At 45.9% G+C, this 19,594-nt stretch overlaps 1 protein-coding gene across 1 annotated transcript in view; it reads left to right on the top strand.

Annotated features, from left to right (window-relative positions):
* Nucleotides 1-19,594, top strand: part of DNAI1 (dynein axonemal intermediate chain 1) — a gene marked incomplete at both ends in the record, with an annotated part of 138,155 nt that overhangs the window by 94,252 nt on the left and 24,309 nt on the right. The window contains 3 exons of the mRNA XM_082301716.1: nt 1,384-1,532; nt 2,393-2,492; nt 14,375-14,560. Of these exons, the coding sequence (XP_082157842.1) occupies nt 1,384-1,532; nt 2,393-2,492; nt 14,375-14,560 (435 nt within the window). The remainder of the gene's footprint in view (nt 1-1,383; nt 1,533-2,392; nt 2,493-14,374; nt 14,561-19,594) is intronic.

Below are 19,594 nucleotides of genomic sequence, written 5' to 3'. Positions count from 1 at the left end.
TCTTGTTTGCACTTCCTACCACAACAAGCCTCTCAGGGATGTAGGAGCTGCTACTGTGGGAATGGTTAGCACCCTTATTCCAGTACGTGCACCAGCGAACGGTACCCAGACAAGAAGTGTCACTTGTAATAAACAGTTAAACCTTATGATTAGTTAGATCTTTGGTTTGCAAGGATTAAAGTTCATGTAACACTTCAGCAATCCTGCTGCTTGGGCAGATGATGTGGTGCTGCATTCAGTAGGGAGTAATGAAAGGTTCTGAAAAGTCATTGTCTTGACAGTACTGAGGCAAACTAACAGAACATTCTGAAACCAACTCCAAGCTGCTGTATGGATACAGCTTGTGTGTGAGAACACAAGCAAAAGGACATTTCATGTGAGTTGGGGTCCTTGTTGCTGGTGAAGAAGCTTCTAATGTGCTTGGAGGGAAGGAGATTTGGGGGTGATAACCTAAAATTTCTGTGTACACAGAACTGACAGGATTTGGATCAAGTGCCCTTGCAGCCAGTTAGATTGTAATTTCTCCCTGCTTCATAAGCTCACGCACAACTGGACTTTTCCAAGGGTCCCAAATGTTTTCCAGCTCTTGCAGACATCCTTTATTTTGCAATTCAGCAGCACCCACGGCTGTGATGCTGCTGGTCTGACCTTTGCATGTGTGTGTAGGCGTTGTCCAGTTCACAGGCTGCTGTTGGCTGCCATTCAGTGGGGCCCCCTGGCCTGTCAGGGACATGCCTGAGTCCTGGACAACCTCTGTGGTTCTCACACCCCTCTGGGAAGTCTCAAGTGGCACAACAGAAGGAGCTGCAGAGTTGCACGATGGGGCAGGCTCTCTAAGCAGGCTGTTTGGGCTGGTGACAGGAAAGGACTTACAGCATGTTTCCAAACTCCTTAGAGTCACAGGGACTGGTAGGACATTCTTGTGCTGACAGCACTGTTACTGGAGGTTTTAACCGTGACACTTCGAATGCACACAGTACTGTGAGCACACAGTGCTCCTGAGCAGCACAGGGATGTTCTCCCCTGCCTTGCTTGTGAACCTTTTACACAGGAGAAGCACAGCAGGAGGGCGGGCTGGCAGGAAGGCGATGCAGCTCCCACAGTGGAGAATGGTCTCTGAGGCCTGCTGTTTAAATCCAACCAGACAACTTCAATTCCTCTCTCTGTATGTTGCAGAGGGGAACAGGATGTTGTCTGCAAGTGGGGTGAAACAGCATGTGCTAAATTACTGGTTTTCTGTAGCACCTGTGGGTATCAGCCACCTCTTCCCAGCCGGCCTGAAAGATCCTGAGAGGCCGTACGAGTATTCAGAGGCATCTTTCTGCAGGAATTTAAACTTCAGGAGGTCTAACTCTGATTACTGAGTAGTTCTTTCCATTGCAGTGTTCAAAAAATTATTCAAGCCAGTTTCTGGATGTGTTTGATGCCCATCACATGGCTGTGGACTCGATCAGCTGGAATCCCTTCCACTTGAAAGTCTTCATTTCCTGCAGCTCTGACTGGACAGTCAAGATCTGGGATCACACCATCAAGTAGGTCCTGCTTGGTCCTGGTGTGGGCTAGGAGGTCCAGCTGACATGCCAGCAGCACATGTTGACTCTGCTCAAACCTCAGTCTAGTTTCCCTCCCAGGTGTTGATAATGCTAATTGCTTTTTTGTTTTTTTACTCAGATTTATACTCCCCAGGTATGAGATATAAGATTTAGCATTGGCTGCCCCAGGAACATGAGCAGTGTAGCTCAGCACAGGGCCTGACTGCTTTACCTCAGACCTGGCTTCCTTCAGGCAGGACCTACTGTGGCAGAGAAATACTACAGAGAAGTGTCAGGGACCAGCTTTTAGCTTCAGGAGCCAGAAACCTGCTAAGAGCTAGAGAAGGAAAAAAAAAAAAAAAAAAAAAAAAAATTGGAACACTTTAAAATATGGAATGAAGTTCAGGGTTAGTGGTTAAAGAATGTCTGGTTTCAATCAGGAAATTGATTTTATTGTGAATCAGTCAGAGTCACATATTTCCTGTTGCCAATACTGCTATAATATTCAATGTTGTTGTCAGAAGTCCAGAAAAGTGAGATAACTTCTTCCCATATGATTATTAATATTGACCAGAGAGACTCCATCTTGCTATGTGTGTTGGGAAGAAGCTTTCAAAATGCTGTCAGGAAGAAAGAAAGAAACATGCTACCTCTCTTCTCATTGCAGCGGGTCAAATCCTGACCCATTTGTATTGCTGCTCAGCTTTGCTTTGCATTTGGCTCAGAGCCTGACTGTTATCTGGCATAGAGAAACACCCCATCTCACACTTGTGCAACACCCAAGTGTTCATGGCTCAGTGTTACACTTCTGGAGTGTGATGTGTTTCCATGAATTCTTTTCTCTGTGTCTTTTTTTATAGGACTCCGATGTTTGTTTTTGACCTGGGTACTGCTGTAGGGGATGTTGCATGGTCTACTTACTCCTCCACGGTGTTTGCTGCAGTCACCATTGATGGCCAGGTGAGAGGCTGGGAGCAACACTGCTCTGGTTCAAGCTGAGGGAAAGTCAAAGAAGATTAGGGCTGAGCGTGGGAATGGGCCAGCCCATTCACAGCTGAGCGTATCAGGGAGCCATCAGCAGGAACCCACCCTCTCCTGTGCATTCCTGCCTTTGGCATATATATCCCTGGGCATTAATCTCTCAGTCCTTCTCAAAGTAGGTGTTGCAAATGCATACAAGTCCCTCCCTGCTCCCCTGTTAACCGTATGAGTGCAGGTGTGCAGCTTGCACATGGTATGATTAAAACACTGAACTTCCTCGATATGAAATCCCCAGTGTATCCCTGGGGATGGAGAGATGATATTCCAGATCAGAACTCCCCTATATGAGCTGATATCAGGGCATTGGTTCCGAATTTTCAAGGTGTAGAGAAACAACAGAATAAAATGGTTATATACTTACACTGATATTAAAAAATCCATTATAGTAATATACCCAGGGTCAGCCAATAGAACTTCGTTCCAATTAAGTAAGATCAACATTTTTCCACCATGTGGGGCTGTCTCTAAGAGTAATAGTTTGGTAGTGAACAGCGTAGACCAATCCTAATATTGACATGATGGCAGTTATATTTTTGCATCTAGCCATCCATTGCAGTAGCTCAGATGGTTAATATGGGCTTGGCAAGTACCCAGGACATGTAGCTATCCATCAATACTGGTTTGGTAATGTATGAACACGTTGTAAAGCCCTGTTACCATGGGCTTTATGTTTAGCTGGTATAAACTGGAAAGTCTGTGAAGTTTGGCCAAAATTACTCTAGCAAAAGGATGGCCTTTATGCATCCCTATCATTGAATTGATGCCTTGGCTACTTTATTGGAGTTTAACCTTTATGTTATAGCAAGAAAATAATTTCACTGATACACTGGCTCAGGCTGTGAATTTGTCTCTCCTAAGCAATAGAAATCTCTTCATTGGGTCATCTGGTCTCCCTGGAAAGCCAAGGATGCCACAGCCTATGCAAATTTGATGCTCTTCCCTCACAGTCAGGGTCAGAATGGGGTCCTTCTTTTGTGGATCTGTCTGTCCCCAGTCTCCCATACACCAAATGAAGGGCGTGCATGAAGGCAGCGAGTGCATCAGTCACACCCTCTGACTTGTTTTCCACAAGTGGCATCATGTGTGCAATGGTTCTGCTGGCTGTCACAGCTTTGCTTGAGTGCTGGGGTGAGCAGGGCAGAGAGCTGTGGGTACCCCAGCTGTGCCTAACTGTGGAGAAGAGGATGATGTCTGCAGACAGGGATTCATCCTGGGCAGCATGAGCAGATGGAGGGTAAACACCCTGTGTACTTGGATTTCTTATTTATGTGGTCAAGTTTTGGCACTGATAGTTCATCTCTAGAGATGCTTCACGCCACTTGGGTTCATTCTCAGAGCTTTAGCTACTGCAGAGAAACTGCTGTGGACTTGGCAAGAGTTTGTGCCATGGGGTCTTCCCATCCCACTGACAGCCTGTCCTAGACACATTAGCCACAGCATCCATGGACCCGGAGTCCATATAAGGCTACTGATAAGGCAAAAGCCTGTTTGAGTTGGCAGCACTGCACCTAGGGTATCTCACCTTGGCTATCATTGGATCTAATTCAGTAATCCTAAATAAAACCTAATTTATTAGGATATAATTCTGCTTTATGCCTTCTATCCCAAACTCTGAGAAGAGTGGCCATCAACCAGGAGCAGCCCAAAACTGGGCTGCCTAGCAGGACAGGTCAAGCCAAGAGCTGCCTTCCCACTGCGGTAGGCTGGCCAGGACTGATGCTGATAGAGATACTGAGCCTCTGTGTTAGCTACTAACCATACTGGCTGCAGCAGGGTGTGTCTGAGACATAGCTTAGTTGCTCTTGTTGAACAGAATCTTCTAGATCTGCAGGGGAAGTGGAATAAATAGTTGTTTACAGCCACTTCTATTCTGGACATATTCCACTTTGTAGCAGAGTGCTCTTCTTGTGAATAACTCAGTGCCTCGCAAAGGGCAGGCTCCATTAATGCTGGGAAAAAAATCTGCATTAACAGGAAGTTCTATGATTCTCCAGAGCAGAAAAATACAGGACATGAAGCCAGAAAATAAAACATTAAAGGCCTCGTGTTTGCAAACAGACTCTGTCTTGGCATCTGCACATAATCATGCCTGCAAAATTTGAAGGTTGCTTGGAGGTGGTTTTAAAATCAGGCCCTAAGTGCAGTCTTCAAGAGATGCCTGGCATATTCTGTTAAAAACTTATCCTTATTCAAACTGATGATAATGTCCAAAACATCCAAATGTGTGTGAGCCCCTTAAGACTGACTTGGAAATCGGGGCATTTTAGAATACAAAAATCTCTCAATCCCCATGAATCCAGGAGGCAGGGATTTAATAAAAGCTGTAAATATCAGGGTCATTATGATAAAATGTGTTTTTTGGCAGCTGGACATGTGCTTTGGACAGCACTACCTCTTCATAAATAACCCAAGTGTGCACATTCTGCCACTGGTGCAGTGGATAGTAACTGCTACTATTGCTCTCCATCATGTTCTGGTTAATTTCCTTAGTCTCCTGCTCTGCTTGCTGATCATTTTATTCCAGAAAGATCATAAACAGAGATTCATAAAAGAGAACACCTTGTGTTGTAAATGGTAAAAGCCTGACAAGAAGGAAAAAGCTAACTGGGATGAGAGACCTGCTGTGGAAATTAAAAAAATTGGAGTGGATTTGAATACCTGGACACTTATATTTAGGGTATGGGAAATGTGGGGATATTCGTCAGCTTATTGTAAGATCAGAGGGCAGCATTTACTTTTGGGAGTTTGCTTTAAGTCCATCTTAAACTTATGTTTAAAGCAGAAAAAAAAATTGAAACACGTAAAACTGGGAGTCATACCTGAAATTTCTTCTTGGTCCTCAGAGTTGACCCTTCTTTAGGCAGAAGGTTAGACACTTCTGTGAGTCTCTTTCAACCTGAATTGCCTTTTAATCCTATCACCCTGTGAAATGTCCTGTGTGAAAAGGAGGATCCCAGGGGTTGTATCACAGGGTTTTACACAGTACAAGTCCATTTGCTCTCATGTTTTTGTGAGCTGTGTTCTTCATTACAAGTGCAGCAAGAGGAAGGTCATGTTATAACCATCTTTAGTAAAAATTGATGGCCACAAGATAAATGCCATCCAAGTGTTCACTCTGCAGAGAAAACTCATCAGACATATGCTCCAGGGCTTTTCCCCATTAGTTGTTGACCTTTCAAGATGTGAAATTCTTGAAACAACCCAAACCTTCAGGAAGTTAGTTAATGGTTTGTGCTGCTGCTCAGGAAGCAAGAGTGCTCTTTCCTGCTTATATAAACCTATTTTACTGTTTGTACAACTGTTTTGAATGAGAAGTCTTGAAGATCAGCTTTCTGTTGTATCTCACTCACAGGATAATGTGCCAAGGTTATTCTGCCAGCTGGTCTTGCTGCCCATCCTTTCTGAGCTAAGAGAGAAGCATTTGCTTAGTGCTGGCACGTGTGTGAGTGTACACAGAGCAATTTGCAGAAACTTGCTGCCCATTTAGGATTGACTAGAAGCAAAAGCCAACCTCCATTTTTAAAACATGAATGATTTTTCAGACAAGAGGCTTGTTAAACCTTTCAGGTTTGCAAATATTTCTCTGGGTATTTTTGACTTAGTCCTTCCTCTCCTTGTAGGGCATGAATGAGGGGTGCCAGCAAGTCTCTCATCTGTTGATGCTTTTGCCTGGCGGTGTCCGGACAGTAGCATGACTACAGATGCCCCTGCTGCATCTGAGTCTTTCCTCCTACCCTTCTGCAGTAGCCCAGGGGGATTATCCATGCCTTATGGGGACCCTACTAGCTCTGCAGGGCTGGGACAAGGTCTTTCCTGTCTCTCTTCATTGTGGCCAGGGCAATTGAAGGGCTGTAAAGACACCAAATTAGCGTAAGTCTCTGCCATCACCCAGAAGGACGTTTGAGCAGGGTGAAGTGGGTAGGAGCTTTCTTAAAGTGGCTTTGAAATTGTATTTGCAGTGTAAGTGGCTGTTTGTTGTAAAACTGTTCATTTTCTTCTGCTGCAAAACCTAAAGGCTCATTCTTATTCCCTGCTGAATCTTTGCGATTGATGTGGACAGCTGGAGAGTCAGCTTTAGAACAAGGACTGGTGGCATGTCAGTGCTCAAAGAGATAGATGGTCAGAGTCCCAAAATTAATGCTGCCTTCACTTTGTGCCAATTAGACTGTTCCCCATTCTCCACCTCCTGCCACCAGACTCTTTGTGTATCGGCATTTCTCTCCACTGGCAGCTGTTTTTAGGGAATAAAGCTGGCCTGGAAGGCTTTAGTTTGCTATTGCAGGCTCTGAGCCCTCACTTCTATACTGATGCAGCCCCCATCCCATCATAGCATGCTCTAGTGGGCTCCAAGCCTCAAAATATGCATCAGGCATCTGAGGACACTACTGCTCACTCACATCCATTAGCTACTGATTGCAGGTGAGGTGACTTTATCAGCATGGTAGTTGGTTTCAGTGCAAAGTCAAATTTAAACCGCTTTTGTTGATGGCTTTGCAGGAATTGTTTTTTTACACAGAGGCTCACAGGCCAGTTTTTCATTACTAAACGTATTGCTCTTTCAGATTACGAAATACAGCATTTTGACAAAACTGATCTGCTGAGATTAACTAGTTCATTCAGCCACATAGGAACCAGGTTTGCCTTTTTCTGCTTCATGGATGTGTGAATCAAAAAAATGACTTTGACAGCATCTCAAAAGATTTTGTGTGTTGATTCGTCTGTTAGACTTTGCATAAAAACCTACTGGGGGCACAGAGTCCAACAGGAGAATCTGCAAGAGTCTCTGCTCTTAATTAATTAATTAATTCACTGCTAGGAATGGCTCCTCACTTAGGTTTGAATTTGCAAGTTTAGGCTTTTGTTGTTTGGTCCACTGAGAGCCGCCAGCTGTCTGTCAAATCCTTCTGTACAGAGAAAGCAGCTCCTGAACCTTGATCTTTCTTCCTTGGCATTTTATAATGACCTGCAATCTGTGCAGGTTCATTTTAAATGCCAATCTCCAAACCATGACAGTTCAGTACCTGCCTTGTGAGCAGCTGTGCTGGCCTGCCATGGGGTGTAGGTGGCGGAGAGCAGGGACTGTCTCTCCCATCAGATGTGGTGCTGCCCTTTCTTGTGCAACTGCCTGCCCTTGCCCATGCCCCAGCCTCCAGTGCTGACTCTCCCTGGCAGGGCATAGCCAGGACCCTGCCAACTTGTGAGAGGTGGAACCTGGTCATGGTGTGCGAGGACAGTTTCAGCCTGCCATCAGGGACTGGGCTGTGGGTCACAGCAGAGAGAGCACAGGGGGACTGGCACAGCTGGGGTGTATTCAGGTAGCTCAGCCTTGAGAATTTTGCCCTGGAGCACTTAAAGGACTGGATGAAACTGTCTTCCTGTTGTTTATCAGGTGTTTGTGGCAGACGGCAGAGTAGGGAAGTGTCAGAAGACTGGAAGAAAGACTCTTTGCCCAGTATTCAGGACTGTAACAGCACAGAAGAGATTAGCCAGACTAAATAAGCTATCTAGAAAGATCCTGGCACAAATCATTGGTTATTCTGTTTGTGAGCACTGGTAGATCAAGGAGCAGACAGTCTAGTAAGGCTTTACTAAGGCCATATAGCATAAAACCAATCTAATGTTGTTCTTAAGAGTAACTGGCCTTGTAGATCAGAGGAAGGGGATGTAGCACATGCTTATGGGTTGACTTCAGGAGCATTGTTTCATCCTAACTGCTGAGGCATTCAGGAGAGAGCCAGGCTGGCAGAAGTGGTGACTGACAAGGAACTTAGCTTGGATAAACAAGCGCTTTCTTGTAAAACAATGTGTTGGGGTTTCCAGAAGAGGCCAAATGGTCCTCAGCTTGTCTGAATGAACAGCAGCTCTTCTACATGCTGAGGCTTCGATTTCTTACTGGCTTGTGGGAGCTGAGTCAAATCACCTAAGGCTGATGTTGTTTTCCTACCATGTCAAATTGGGAATGACCCAGTTCTTACTGAAAGAGGAAAAGATGAGAGATGCAGCCCTACAGCTAAGTCAGGTGACAGGCGTTCTTTTCCCTGCTGTGTCATGCGCCCTGAACCAGAGGGCTGGGGTGCTGCAGGACAGAGGGATGTGCTTAGCTCTCTTCCATACCTCAGAACATGCAGCTGGCTCCTGGCTCAAGCCCAAGAAGTAGCTTTTACACATGCCTGCTCCTCCTCCAAAGCTACCTCTGAACATACCTGTAACGGAGCTGGGGCCTGTTCTTTCACCAGTAGCATGAAAGTGCTGTGAAAGCCCATGAGTTTTATGATCAGGACCGCTGTGGACCAGGATTCCTGTGTTGTCATTGCAGAAAAATGGAGGCAATGAGTATTTTCTGAGTCAGGTGTCCTTTTCTCCTGCCAGGACCCTGACTGCTCTGTGTGTCAGAGGGGCAGGGTCTTACAACATTCTTTTGTAACTGAAAAATGTCCTGCTAGAGAAAATTAACTGTGTTGGAAGCTGTTCTCACTACAGTGTCAGTACAGAAATCAAGCAAGCTAAGGTCTCCAGTGCAGGGCAAACTGGGCTGCTCTGCCTGCCCAAAGCCTTTCGCATGCTCCAGTAGCTGTCATGGTGCTAGACAGAGTCTGGGGGTGGTCTGCCCACTTGTTAAGTGTGTTACCTGAGAGTTTGAAACAAATCATCTGTGGAGTTTGCGAATGGATGAGGGATCATGATTCAGTCAAGAAAATGAGGTAGATCGATCAAAAGGACAGTGAAAGCCAAGCACTGAAAGAGATGTCAACTGGTAAAGGGCAGCATGGTATTAAATTATCCCTCACCTTTTGCTCTTACACTGATTTTATTCTTTGTTGCCAAGTTACCAGGCATATCTGCCTTGATCTTACACACGTATATATTTCCCGATCTTGGTTCTGGTTGCCATCAGGTTGTTTTTGAACATGCTAGCATTGTCCAGCCCACTGCTGGGGAATGAAGGCTTGTAAGGCTGGAGTAAAAGGACAGGAAAGGCTCCAGCCATGGCAGATTCAGCAGGAGTTTGAGGACTAAATAAAGGCAGCGTTGGTCAAAGTAGCTCTTCAGCTCCCTTCTTCATGGGCCACAAAAATAAAGGAGTTTGTTCTTCTGGCAGAGAAGTTCTACCAAGGGGTCTGCTTCCCCCCACATACCCTTGCATTTCCCTCTCTGTTGCCTCAGGTCAGGGAGTGAAAGGGCATAAGGACAGAGGGGTCCAAGTCACCCCAGAGGTGCTGAGCAGATGAGAGCCTGGGCTGGCTTTCCAGATGTAAGTGCAGTTTGTAGAGCAGGTGGGGAGAAGTAAGTTCAAAACTCTGAATGGGGTTTGATGCTGGGGTTTGATGTGGTTCTTGCCTTGGACATGCACTGTGCTGTGCTTGCAGAGGACCTGTGCGGAGCCTCAGTGGGGAACAGCTGGATTTTGGGAGGTGGAACCCATTAGCGTGGTTTATAGACAGAGGAGCTGTTGGTCTGGATGAAACTGAACTGGATTTCTTCTCTGGCTGTTTGAAAGTCAAGCATCAAAGCAGCTCATTTATGTCAAACATTTTCTGCAACTGTGACACAATAGTCTTGGATCCATTATTGCCTGTACATCAAGCATGAAGAGAAACTCTGTTGTTACTGTAATGGCAGTTTAAAATTGTTCTAATTGGATAAAGAGCATCAGAAACTGCAGAATTCCCTTGGTCCCACCTCAGAGAAAAATGGGCATCTGCCTAAATTCAGTGCTTGTTTTCAGGGACTTAGCAGAATTGCTGTCCTTCCATCAGGAAATTTGCTCTGAACATCTGCCTGGCATATCTACTACCAGCCTGTCCAGCACTGCAGTACTGTGGTCTAGGTTTCTTTTGATTGTGGTTGATGTCAGCTCATAAATCCCCATGATGCAAGGAACTGCTCAACTCAGCAGCTTGGGCTTCATTCAGAAGGTGCTGCATCTTGTCCTGTGCTTTCTTGGTGCAGGCATGGAGGTTTACAAGGATCATAAATAAAATTGCTGTTGGAATGATTGGTTACTACCCAGACCTTCATTCTTCTGCAATTATGGGTGAAACAGAAGAAAATTCTTGCACTTTCCTATTTCAGGCATTTTCAGATTGCTTTTACCTCTCTCTTTGTGTCTTTTTCCAGGTTTCTTGTTGTTGGAGTCTGATTTATGTTCCTTTAAGTAAGTGACCACATATTGTTCCTAAATACTCTGTAAAAAATAACTGAAATGCCCTTACCCACTGTATTTTTAGCTTATTAGCAAAAAAACCCCAAAGGTGTCTGCTGTCGTCTACAACCAGCAGGGCTCCAGGCCCTCCAGCTTCCTCACTTGCTCCTATGGAATCTGCAGAAGGTATAGAAAAGAGTTTGTCAGGAGGCTTCTGCTTCCTTCTCTGCTGATGTACACCAAAATGAAAATGTTTTTGAGGTCTAAAAACCAGAGGTTTGAAACCTTCACTCTGTAGTTTCTAAATCGCTCTTGGATGAGTGTGGGTGAGCAAATATGATGGCCCCAGGTCTCAGCAGCTACAGTGAGGGACCAGTCTCGACAGCGTGAGAAGAGGCATGCAGAGCTGTCAGGAAAGAGGGGCTCTTCCTAGGAGGACTCTCACTGGTTTGTAAACTCTGAAAGGATACTGATACAAGTAACAGCTTTTATAAAAATGCCACTTTGTACTAGCTGCCTGACAGTGTCTGAGTATCAGTTCTTGTCTGGGTGCTGCTAGATGTGTGCCTGCCCTGGAACCTGTGCTCTGTGAAGGAGGGTTTGGATGTGGCTCTGGTTCTGGTCATCCTGGCTCCCCATGAATCTGATACTCGAGTCACACGTGGGGTTGGGTAGCACCTGTGTGGGTCATGGTTGCTCTTCTCTGGGTCATACACTCTGAGAGGGCTCATCTTGCAAGACCTGAGAGGCCATCTCTGTGTGCAAGCAGTGATCTTGGGGCAGGGGCCACCATGGCAGTGGGATGGAGAGAAAACTGTGTGTTGGTGGTGAGTCTCTGTGGTGGGAGATCCAGCTGGATCCCACTCCATAATCCTTAATTCCAAGACCTGAGCCAGCAGAGCAGGGCTCTAGGGACCCTGGGACTCTGGGACTAGGAGTCCCAAGGAGAGCTGGAGGTTTTCAGTCTCCTATTCTTTGGGCAGAAAGCCCTAGGCAGCTCTACAGATGGTGCTGACCGCGTGTAGCTCTGCTGCTTTGCAGCACTGTTAACCTGCCTCAAGTGTTGTGGAAAGCCTTGTGCCCCTTTTAGGCTACTAGCAAAACACCAAAACCAGTGCTGCTCTGACCCTTGTCTCCCTTTCTCCTAAGAGTAACTGGAAGTCTCTAAATCAAAGCCTCTGAAGTCCTTCTTAGTGCCTGTGGCCCACCCCTCCATCTGGTGTGTCTGACAGCTGATATGAGGCTGATGTTTCCAGCTGAAGAACTGAAATAGTTTGTTCTTTTCCACGATTCCCTTGGCAAAGGAAAACAAGCCCATTTGTTTAGAAGCTCATAAAAGAGGAGCTTTATAGTAGGAACATTCATAAACTTGTTTGCTTTTGACCTTCTCCACATTGCTGATGGTTTCAAGTTCTTGTCCCAGGCATTGTGCTTGTCTGGGCTGTTCATGACATTTTTGAAAAACAGCCTCACCCAGAGTAATTTAAGTTGCTCAGCACTCCAGCACTGAGCCTTTGGCCATGCCATCTTTCTCCAGAGTAGGGCAGGGCAGGATGTGTGTGTGGGGGGGTTCATTGACAGCCCTATAGAGAGTGGTGCAGACCTGGCTGCCAAGAAGAAACCTGGCCACTGATTCCCTGTTACTTTTCTATTTTTTGCTAGATTAAATAGTGCTACTCAATCAGTGAGCATTTCCCAGGCTCCTAGATTACTAAATTAATAAAAGTGTATTCTGTGAAGGCAAGAAATCAGATCTTTAATGAGTGTGGCTCATGAGAGACTGATATGTTTGAAAGAGTGCTTGTTCCTTTTCTGAGATAGTAAGTAAGACAGCAGGTGTAAAGTACAAGCCACAAGAGCCACCTTGATTTATGTCTAGAGGCAGGAAATTGAAGCTGCCTTTGCTGGAGTGTGAGACCTCAAGTGTCAGGTCAAGATTCACAATGTAATGCTGGCACCTGGTATTTTGAACAGATAAAAAGCTGCTGTGCTTTCACCTATGCTTCGGCTGACCGGGAAAGGTCTCTCCAAACTGCAAATCCTTGTCTGTGGCTGATGCTTTGTATTCCCTTCTTGAATTGTACTGTCACGGATTTCTTCAAAATATGTCTTGACAACCCTGTCCATTTTTTAGGAACTTTCCCATCTTATTTTACTTCAGTCTGGAGGCAGTGTTCCTTTTCTTGTTTTTTGCATCTGTAAGACCTTTGTTCTCCCACTCAGACCAAATTCCTAGATTTTTAGTCCCGTGAAGACGCAGCAGCTCGCGAGACTGCCTGGGACATGTGCTTGCACATGGCCCAGCTCTGTGCTATAAATGGATTCAGATAAAATTCACTGACTCATTGGTGTGTAATAGGAAAGTACATGTACAGATTTGATACCTTCTACACTCTTTGGAATAAGCTTTTATAGAGTAGCATTGTTTGATTTCAGATAATTCCTAGATTCAAATTGTCAGCATGACATACTGTTGAAATTACGTGTTTCCTTTGTCTCTTAAGTGCCGGTAAACAAGACACAGCTGGAAGGAGGTTTACAAGTAGTTCAGTCCTAATTTCCTCTATATTCCCACTGTACTTGTTAGCATAAAGCATTCCCTTCCTTAGTTTTTCTGAATACAGAAAAGGGAAGAGAAACATAACGCTCAAATTCTTCATGGTGGATACCAGGTGGAAATCCAGGATGCTGGAAATGGCTCACCTCGGCCCTGGAGAAGAGAGGGACACCATGTTTTATTAGCCTTTGCAGTCTGTGTCAGTAACTGGAACAAATTGCAATTATTGGGAGATAATGTTAACTTAATTCATTCTCTCAAGTAACTGCCACTCTTTCCTCTGCACAATGAAATGTGCATTATTGTGCAGCTGGCGATGTGCAGGTCTGTGTCACTGTGCCAGAGGTCTGAAGTCCATGCCAGTGGGACTCCTGCCTGAGTGGGTCCTCAGGCCTCTCTCTCTCCATCCTCACCTTTCCTGTTTGGCTAATCTTTACCTGGCACTTTTCTTGATGCCGTGGGAGAAGGACATGTGTGCAGGTGTAGTGTCTGGGCTGGAGTGAGCTGCCAGTACCAAGCTGTCCTGTGCTTCTCTGGCATTACCCCAGGGTACACTCTAATCATACTATGGCTGTTTCTATCACTTCCCTATTACTTATTGGATTGTGTCTTTATTGTTGTTATTATTAAGCTGAAAATGTTAGAGAGCTCTGTAATAAGCAGTAATCAGAATTTCTGACAGCATTCCCCATTTTGGGCATCAATCTGTGTTAGGCTCTGATTTAACAGCTGTTTATCTCATTACTTGCACTGAGAAGTGAGATTAAGGTCTGTGGGGTTAGTAGTGCTGGCTCTGAGCCTTCTCCAGCCCAGATCAGCTGGAGCCTTGCCAAGGCTTGCACCCACAGCAGGGAAGTGGTCCTCTGTCCTTGAGCCCCTGCAGGAGGGGCACAGTCACTCACAAGCAGCAGATGACTTCTGCTCACTGGTTACTTAAAAGAAGACCACAGCTCTGAGCACAGATGGTAATTGTGTGCTGTGGCTGGAAAGTTGTTTTCAGCAGAACCTTTTATTTCTGATTTCTCCAGCCATCATTCTGTCACTGAGGGATGTTCTTGCCTAATTAATTCTTTTTGTATTCTTTCCTTTTTTTTACCCCAGGCCCATGTGTTTGATCTGAACATTAATAAGCTTGAGCCTCTCTGCACCCAGCTAGTGGTGACCAGGAAGAAAAATAAAGCAACCCACATCCAGTTTAATCCTGTCTACCCTATCATCATTGTTGGGGATGAACTAGGCCTCATCACCTGCTTGAAGCTCTCTCCCAATCTGCGCAAGATGCCCAAGGTAAGAATGAGCTGCATTCCCCCAGCCACAGCAGATCTCTTCAGGCCTTGTCACTGTCCCCTCTCCTTCCATGCAATGGTGTTGGCAAAGGTCCTCTCTAGCAAAGTAGGTACAATTACCTCAAGCCTTTTGGGTAGGGTATCTGGGATGTTAAATCCTTGTGTCTGCTCCTGTTTGAGCAAGAGGACTCAGTTTTCTCCTGGTAAGGAGTGTAGACTGGTGGGAAAGGAGTTTGCTGTCCCCGGCTGTCACCATGGTCCCAGACAAGCTCTGGTCCAGAGGCTCTGCAGATGTTAATTTGTTTCCTGAAACTCACATATTTTCTGAGTTTTGGGTTTTATTTGCAAAAGTTCTTGAAATCAAATAAAGGAGACCTCAGCTCTTTCCTGAGTCCTCCCACAGAAACCTTGCTGCCTGTCTTCTTGTACTCCTGCATCAGAGCCTATCCCCTGACCATTGTGTCAGCTTTCCTGTGAATAAGCCAGCAGTATCTTTAATATGTAAGGAGACTTGGGGTCCTTGTCTCGAGTGACAGCAAGGAGATACATGTGCCTCTGTGGGTTGGTGAAGTTTTTTTTTTCCTGCCCATCCATGAGGGCCAGTTGTGAAGGATGATAACCTCTCTTACATGGTTCTATTACTGGATTTTCTTTCTGGTCTTCATCCAGCTATGAGTTGAATGCCTGTAAATGCAGTGCCCTCTTATGCCCTTGTAATTCTTAGATCCAGTTGTCTTGTGTTAAGTGGAGTCTTTCAGTTTCAGGCTTTTTAGAACTGATCCAAGAAAGCAATCTCTCAAGATGATAATCTTTTATTTATGTACTCCCAAACATTTTATATACTCTACTAATCTGCTGTATTAGGCAGGGTCTTTGGCCAGGAACTAATCACACTAGTGTCACTCCAGAGTCTTCAGAATGATTTTTAAAAGGTTCCTTCAGTTGGATGCCACTGGAAATGTGAATCTTCACTGTGCTGACAGGGCATAGAAAACAGTAGCATGGCAATTTGTTTGGGGCTGAGTTGTGGAAACTGTGGAAAAGAATCTCTCATATGCTTCACACTTTTCAATTTCCAGCAAAATTTCAGCCCAAGACCACCCAAGCTCTCCGAGCTGTCATTAGGTTGACTCAGGATAAGTTCCCTTGTTGCTTAATGAGTCCTTCCTTGGCATGGGTGAGCACAGTGTCAGCCATGGACCCTGCCTGCACAAGGGCTTAAGCAGTGGAGAGGGGTCACACACACATAAATGTGGCTGCTCTCCCCTTCACCCCAGGTTCAGGCTGACCAGCAATACTGTGCTGTGGGCCAGAATCACTGAATGGTTTGGGTTGGAAGAGACCTTAAAGATCATCTAGTTCCAAGGGACACCAGGTTGCTCAGAGCTCCATCCAGCCTGGCCTTGAACACTCCCAAGTGATGTGGCGTCCACAGGTTCTCTGGACAACCTGTGCCAGTGCCTCACCATGTTCACAGTAAAGAATTTTTTCCTAATATATATTCTAAACCTACTCTCTGTCAGTTTGAAGCCATTCACCCTTGTTCTGTCACTAAATGTCTTGTAAAAAGTCCCCCTCCATCTTTCTTGTAGGCTCCCTTCAGGTACTGGAAGGCCACAATTAGGCCACAGCTTTCTTTTTTCCAGGCTGAACAATCCCAACTCTTTCAGCCTTTCCTTATAGGAGGGATTCTCCAGCCCTCTGATCATCTTGGTAGCCTCCCCTCTGGAGTGGCTCCAGCAGGTCTCTGTCCCTCCTGTGCTGGGACCCCAGAGCTGGATGCAGTGCTCCAGGTGGGTCTCAGCAGAGCGGAGCAGAGGGGCAGAATCCCCTCCCTCCCCTGCTGCCCACGGGGCTCTGGATGCAGCCCAGGACACGTTTGGCTCTCTGGGCTGTGAGTGCCATGGCCGGGGCATGCCCAGCCTCTCACCCACAGCACCCCCAAGTCCTTCTGGGCAGGGCTGCTTTGGGTCTGTTCATGCCCAGCCTGTGCTGATACCGGGGGTTGCCCTGACCCAGGTGCAGCACCTTGCACATGACCTTGAACTTTATGATGTTCCCATGGACCCACTCCTCGAGCTTGTCCGGGTCCCTCTGGATGGCATCCCATCCTTCAGGTGTGAATTCAAATGTCTCCTTCCACTCCTGGTGGCCAGCAGCAGCCCTCCATGCAGTTATGAATGTTGTCATTTCTCTTTGCTGACCTTCTTTAAAGGCAAACTGCATGTTGTTGACAAAGCAATTTAAACTTGAGTTTAGGAGTAACTACATCGCTTACTGCTGACTGTAAACCAAAAGGTACTCCATCCCATGCAACATATAAATGGGATGGAAATGGAGTCTGCTGCTCTGATGTTATTAAACTATCTGTCTTCTGCTGGCCTGGTTAGGTTTGAACGGACACTAAACACAGAACTAAATGTTTCTTGCACATGTGGAGAAGAAGGAGGGATGTTCAGGCATGACTGGTTATGTGTGTGGGTTCCTTGACTGCAGCCAGCTCATCCCTGAAAGACAGGAGGATTTAAAAGAGATGACATGCAGTGTGGTGGCAAAGTGATGGACCTGGCCTAGCCTGCCCAGTGCTGCAAGTGAACAAGTAGTGAGGAGATTTAGCTGAGGGAAGAGAATGTTTTAGCAGAGGGAAGTCAAGCCCCGTCAGAACAGGCTATGCCATCCTGTGTGTGCTCTTGTCTATCTCCTTTCTTTGAAAGCACCAGCCTTTGTGTCCTTAGCAGCAAGCCTCCAGCCATGTTTGCAAGAATATAATCCCACAGTGGGAAGTCAGATGTACTTCCAGAGTATTGATCCAAGCTCCTCTAAAGATCAGCTCAGTGTGCTCTTTACACCCTTACCCTGTGCAACCAGCTTTCCTCTGTAAAATGACTCAACTTTTCCCTCTTTTCTGGGATTCCCCAGGATGGAGTTGACAGTCACAGAACTTCCAGAGATTTTTGTAAGTGAAGAGGGTTCAAAACTGTGCAGAGGAGTCCTGACATCCCAGCTGACTCCTTGCAGATAGAAAAACCTGTCCATGCCTGGCTCAGTACCCAGGTATCCCAGGCTATTCTCTTTGCCACTTGGTACCCTCAGCGCCCAGTGGGGAAAACTGCCGGACAACCAAGTGGTCAAGCCACAGTCAGTGCTTCTGAAGGCTGGGACCTTCATACCAATCCCAGCATCTGTGAGCTCAGCTGCCTGATCTTGCTCTGTCAGCTCCTTTGGATACAGGAAGGCCCCTTTTGCTGAGTTCTGGCAGAACCCAGGATGCCAAAGGGACAGGGCAGTCAGGAGCTTATCTAGGTCCTCCTACCCATCTGTTTCATACTGATGTCACAGGGGGTTGCCTTCCCACACAGCTGGGACAACTGCTTTTGATGGGTAAAACTTGCAGACTAATCAATTTTTTGAGAGAACTCTTAATAGCCACATCATTCCAAACCCCATGCTTCCCCTGAAAACAGACACAGTGCTGTCTGCTCCATGTTCTGTAGATTCCTTGGCTATTGCTGGGCTTGCGTGATAGAGCTTACAAAAAGTGACTGACCTAACATTGTCCTGGTGAGATTTCAGCCATTCTGAGTTTATTGGGTTTTGGCTGTTAGTTAAAGCTGGTGTGATGGATGAGTGGAAATGGGGAAGATAAGGATGCTTGGGTTTTCATCAGACCTTGGTTCCTTCCTGTCTTCATGTCCTTGAGCAAGGAGGGGAGGTTGAAGATCTCTTCAAGTAATTTGCAGGGTTGGCCTGCAGCTTAATTAATTCATGTTCGTAAAACACTTGGGGATCTTTAAGAAGTGTTATTTACTACTCTGAGTTTTGCTGTCAGCTACATTAGTGCAGTCTCATTTATGAACACTTGGCAGAACAAATATGCCGGGGGGGAACTTCTCGAAAGCACTCAGGTAGTGTTTTCAGAAGTGACTTACACCAAGACACACAGTAAAATCTTTTAAAAATGCCTAAAACTCCTTGTGAGTTTTGGCATCCTGAACTCATAGTGGCTCATGGAAAAAGGTGAGTTTGTTGTTGAGAGGAAGCAGGGGACAGGGTCTCTGCCACCCGTCAGGCACGTGTGTCAAGGGCACACAGAAGGCACAGAGGTCCTGTGTTCATGTGTCTGTGCCATGGTGATTTGAGTCCTGAATCTCTCCCTACCAGCACAGACTGAAGTCTCTGGGGCAGGACAGAGAGATCCCCTTGCCCCAAGCTGTATTTATTTCCATGAGGTGAAACTGGTTTGGGCCCTTCTGTTTAGAAGTGGGGGACAGAAATGCCTGCAGTATTTTAAGATGCAGCAGTAGGAACGAGTGTCTCTCTGCTGTCATCCAAGCCACTTTTAGACTCCAAGTGCTCTTTAAATATTGCAGTGGATGTCAGGCAGGAATTGTTTAACTAATAAAGTATCATTTCTAATTTGTAACGACCTTGGTGGTTGAGTTCACCCGAGGGAAGCATTGCTGTAAGAAGAATCAGTTTGGGGCAGAGCTGTTTAATTAGTGAGCCTTCCAGGTTTCATTCGAGGGTTGGAAGAAATTAAAGCATTTTGTCATCACAGTCAGAAGAATGTAGCTGCTCATAGGCTTTGGTTTGTTTTTTGAAAACTGCTAAAGTAGCCTGGCTTAACCTCTGCCAATGCCAAAAGTAAGCAGGAGATAGTAAAAAAAAGTGTGCAGTGTTTTTTAGAAATTTTGGGAGAGCAGACCAGAGTAGGAATAGAAGAGAAAGCGGATGAAAGAAAGGTTGCAATACAGAATTTGCTGAGGCTAAGGCAAATTTCTTGGCCAGTACCCCGGCTGAGTGCCAGGGAGGCAGACATCTTCTTGGCCTGATGCTTGTCTTGGATATTTATCTTGGATTATTTATGATGGTAATCTCTGTTCCTGCTACTGGTTTCTTCACATGCAAAGCATCTCTTTTTCTGTTTCTTGGTAACAACTGAATTTCTTCCCAGGCAGTAAATCCTGATTGACTGGGTCTAGCTGGGCATGAGTGGAGTAGGGAGGGGAACACAGCTGCTTGCCCACCCCAGGAC

The sequence above is a fragment of the Coloeus monedula genome, assembly GCF_965178545.1.
Source record: "Coloeus monedula genome assembly, chromosome: Z".
NCBI lineage: Eukaryota > Metazoa > Chordata > Aves > Passeriformes > Corvidae > Coloeus > Coloeus monedula.
The sequence above is the reverse complement of the archived record's forward strand: the minus strand, read 5'-3'. Positions and strand labels throughout refer to the sequence as shown.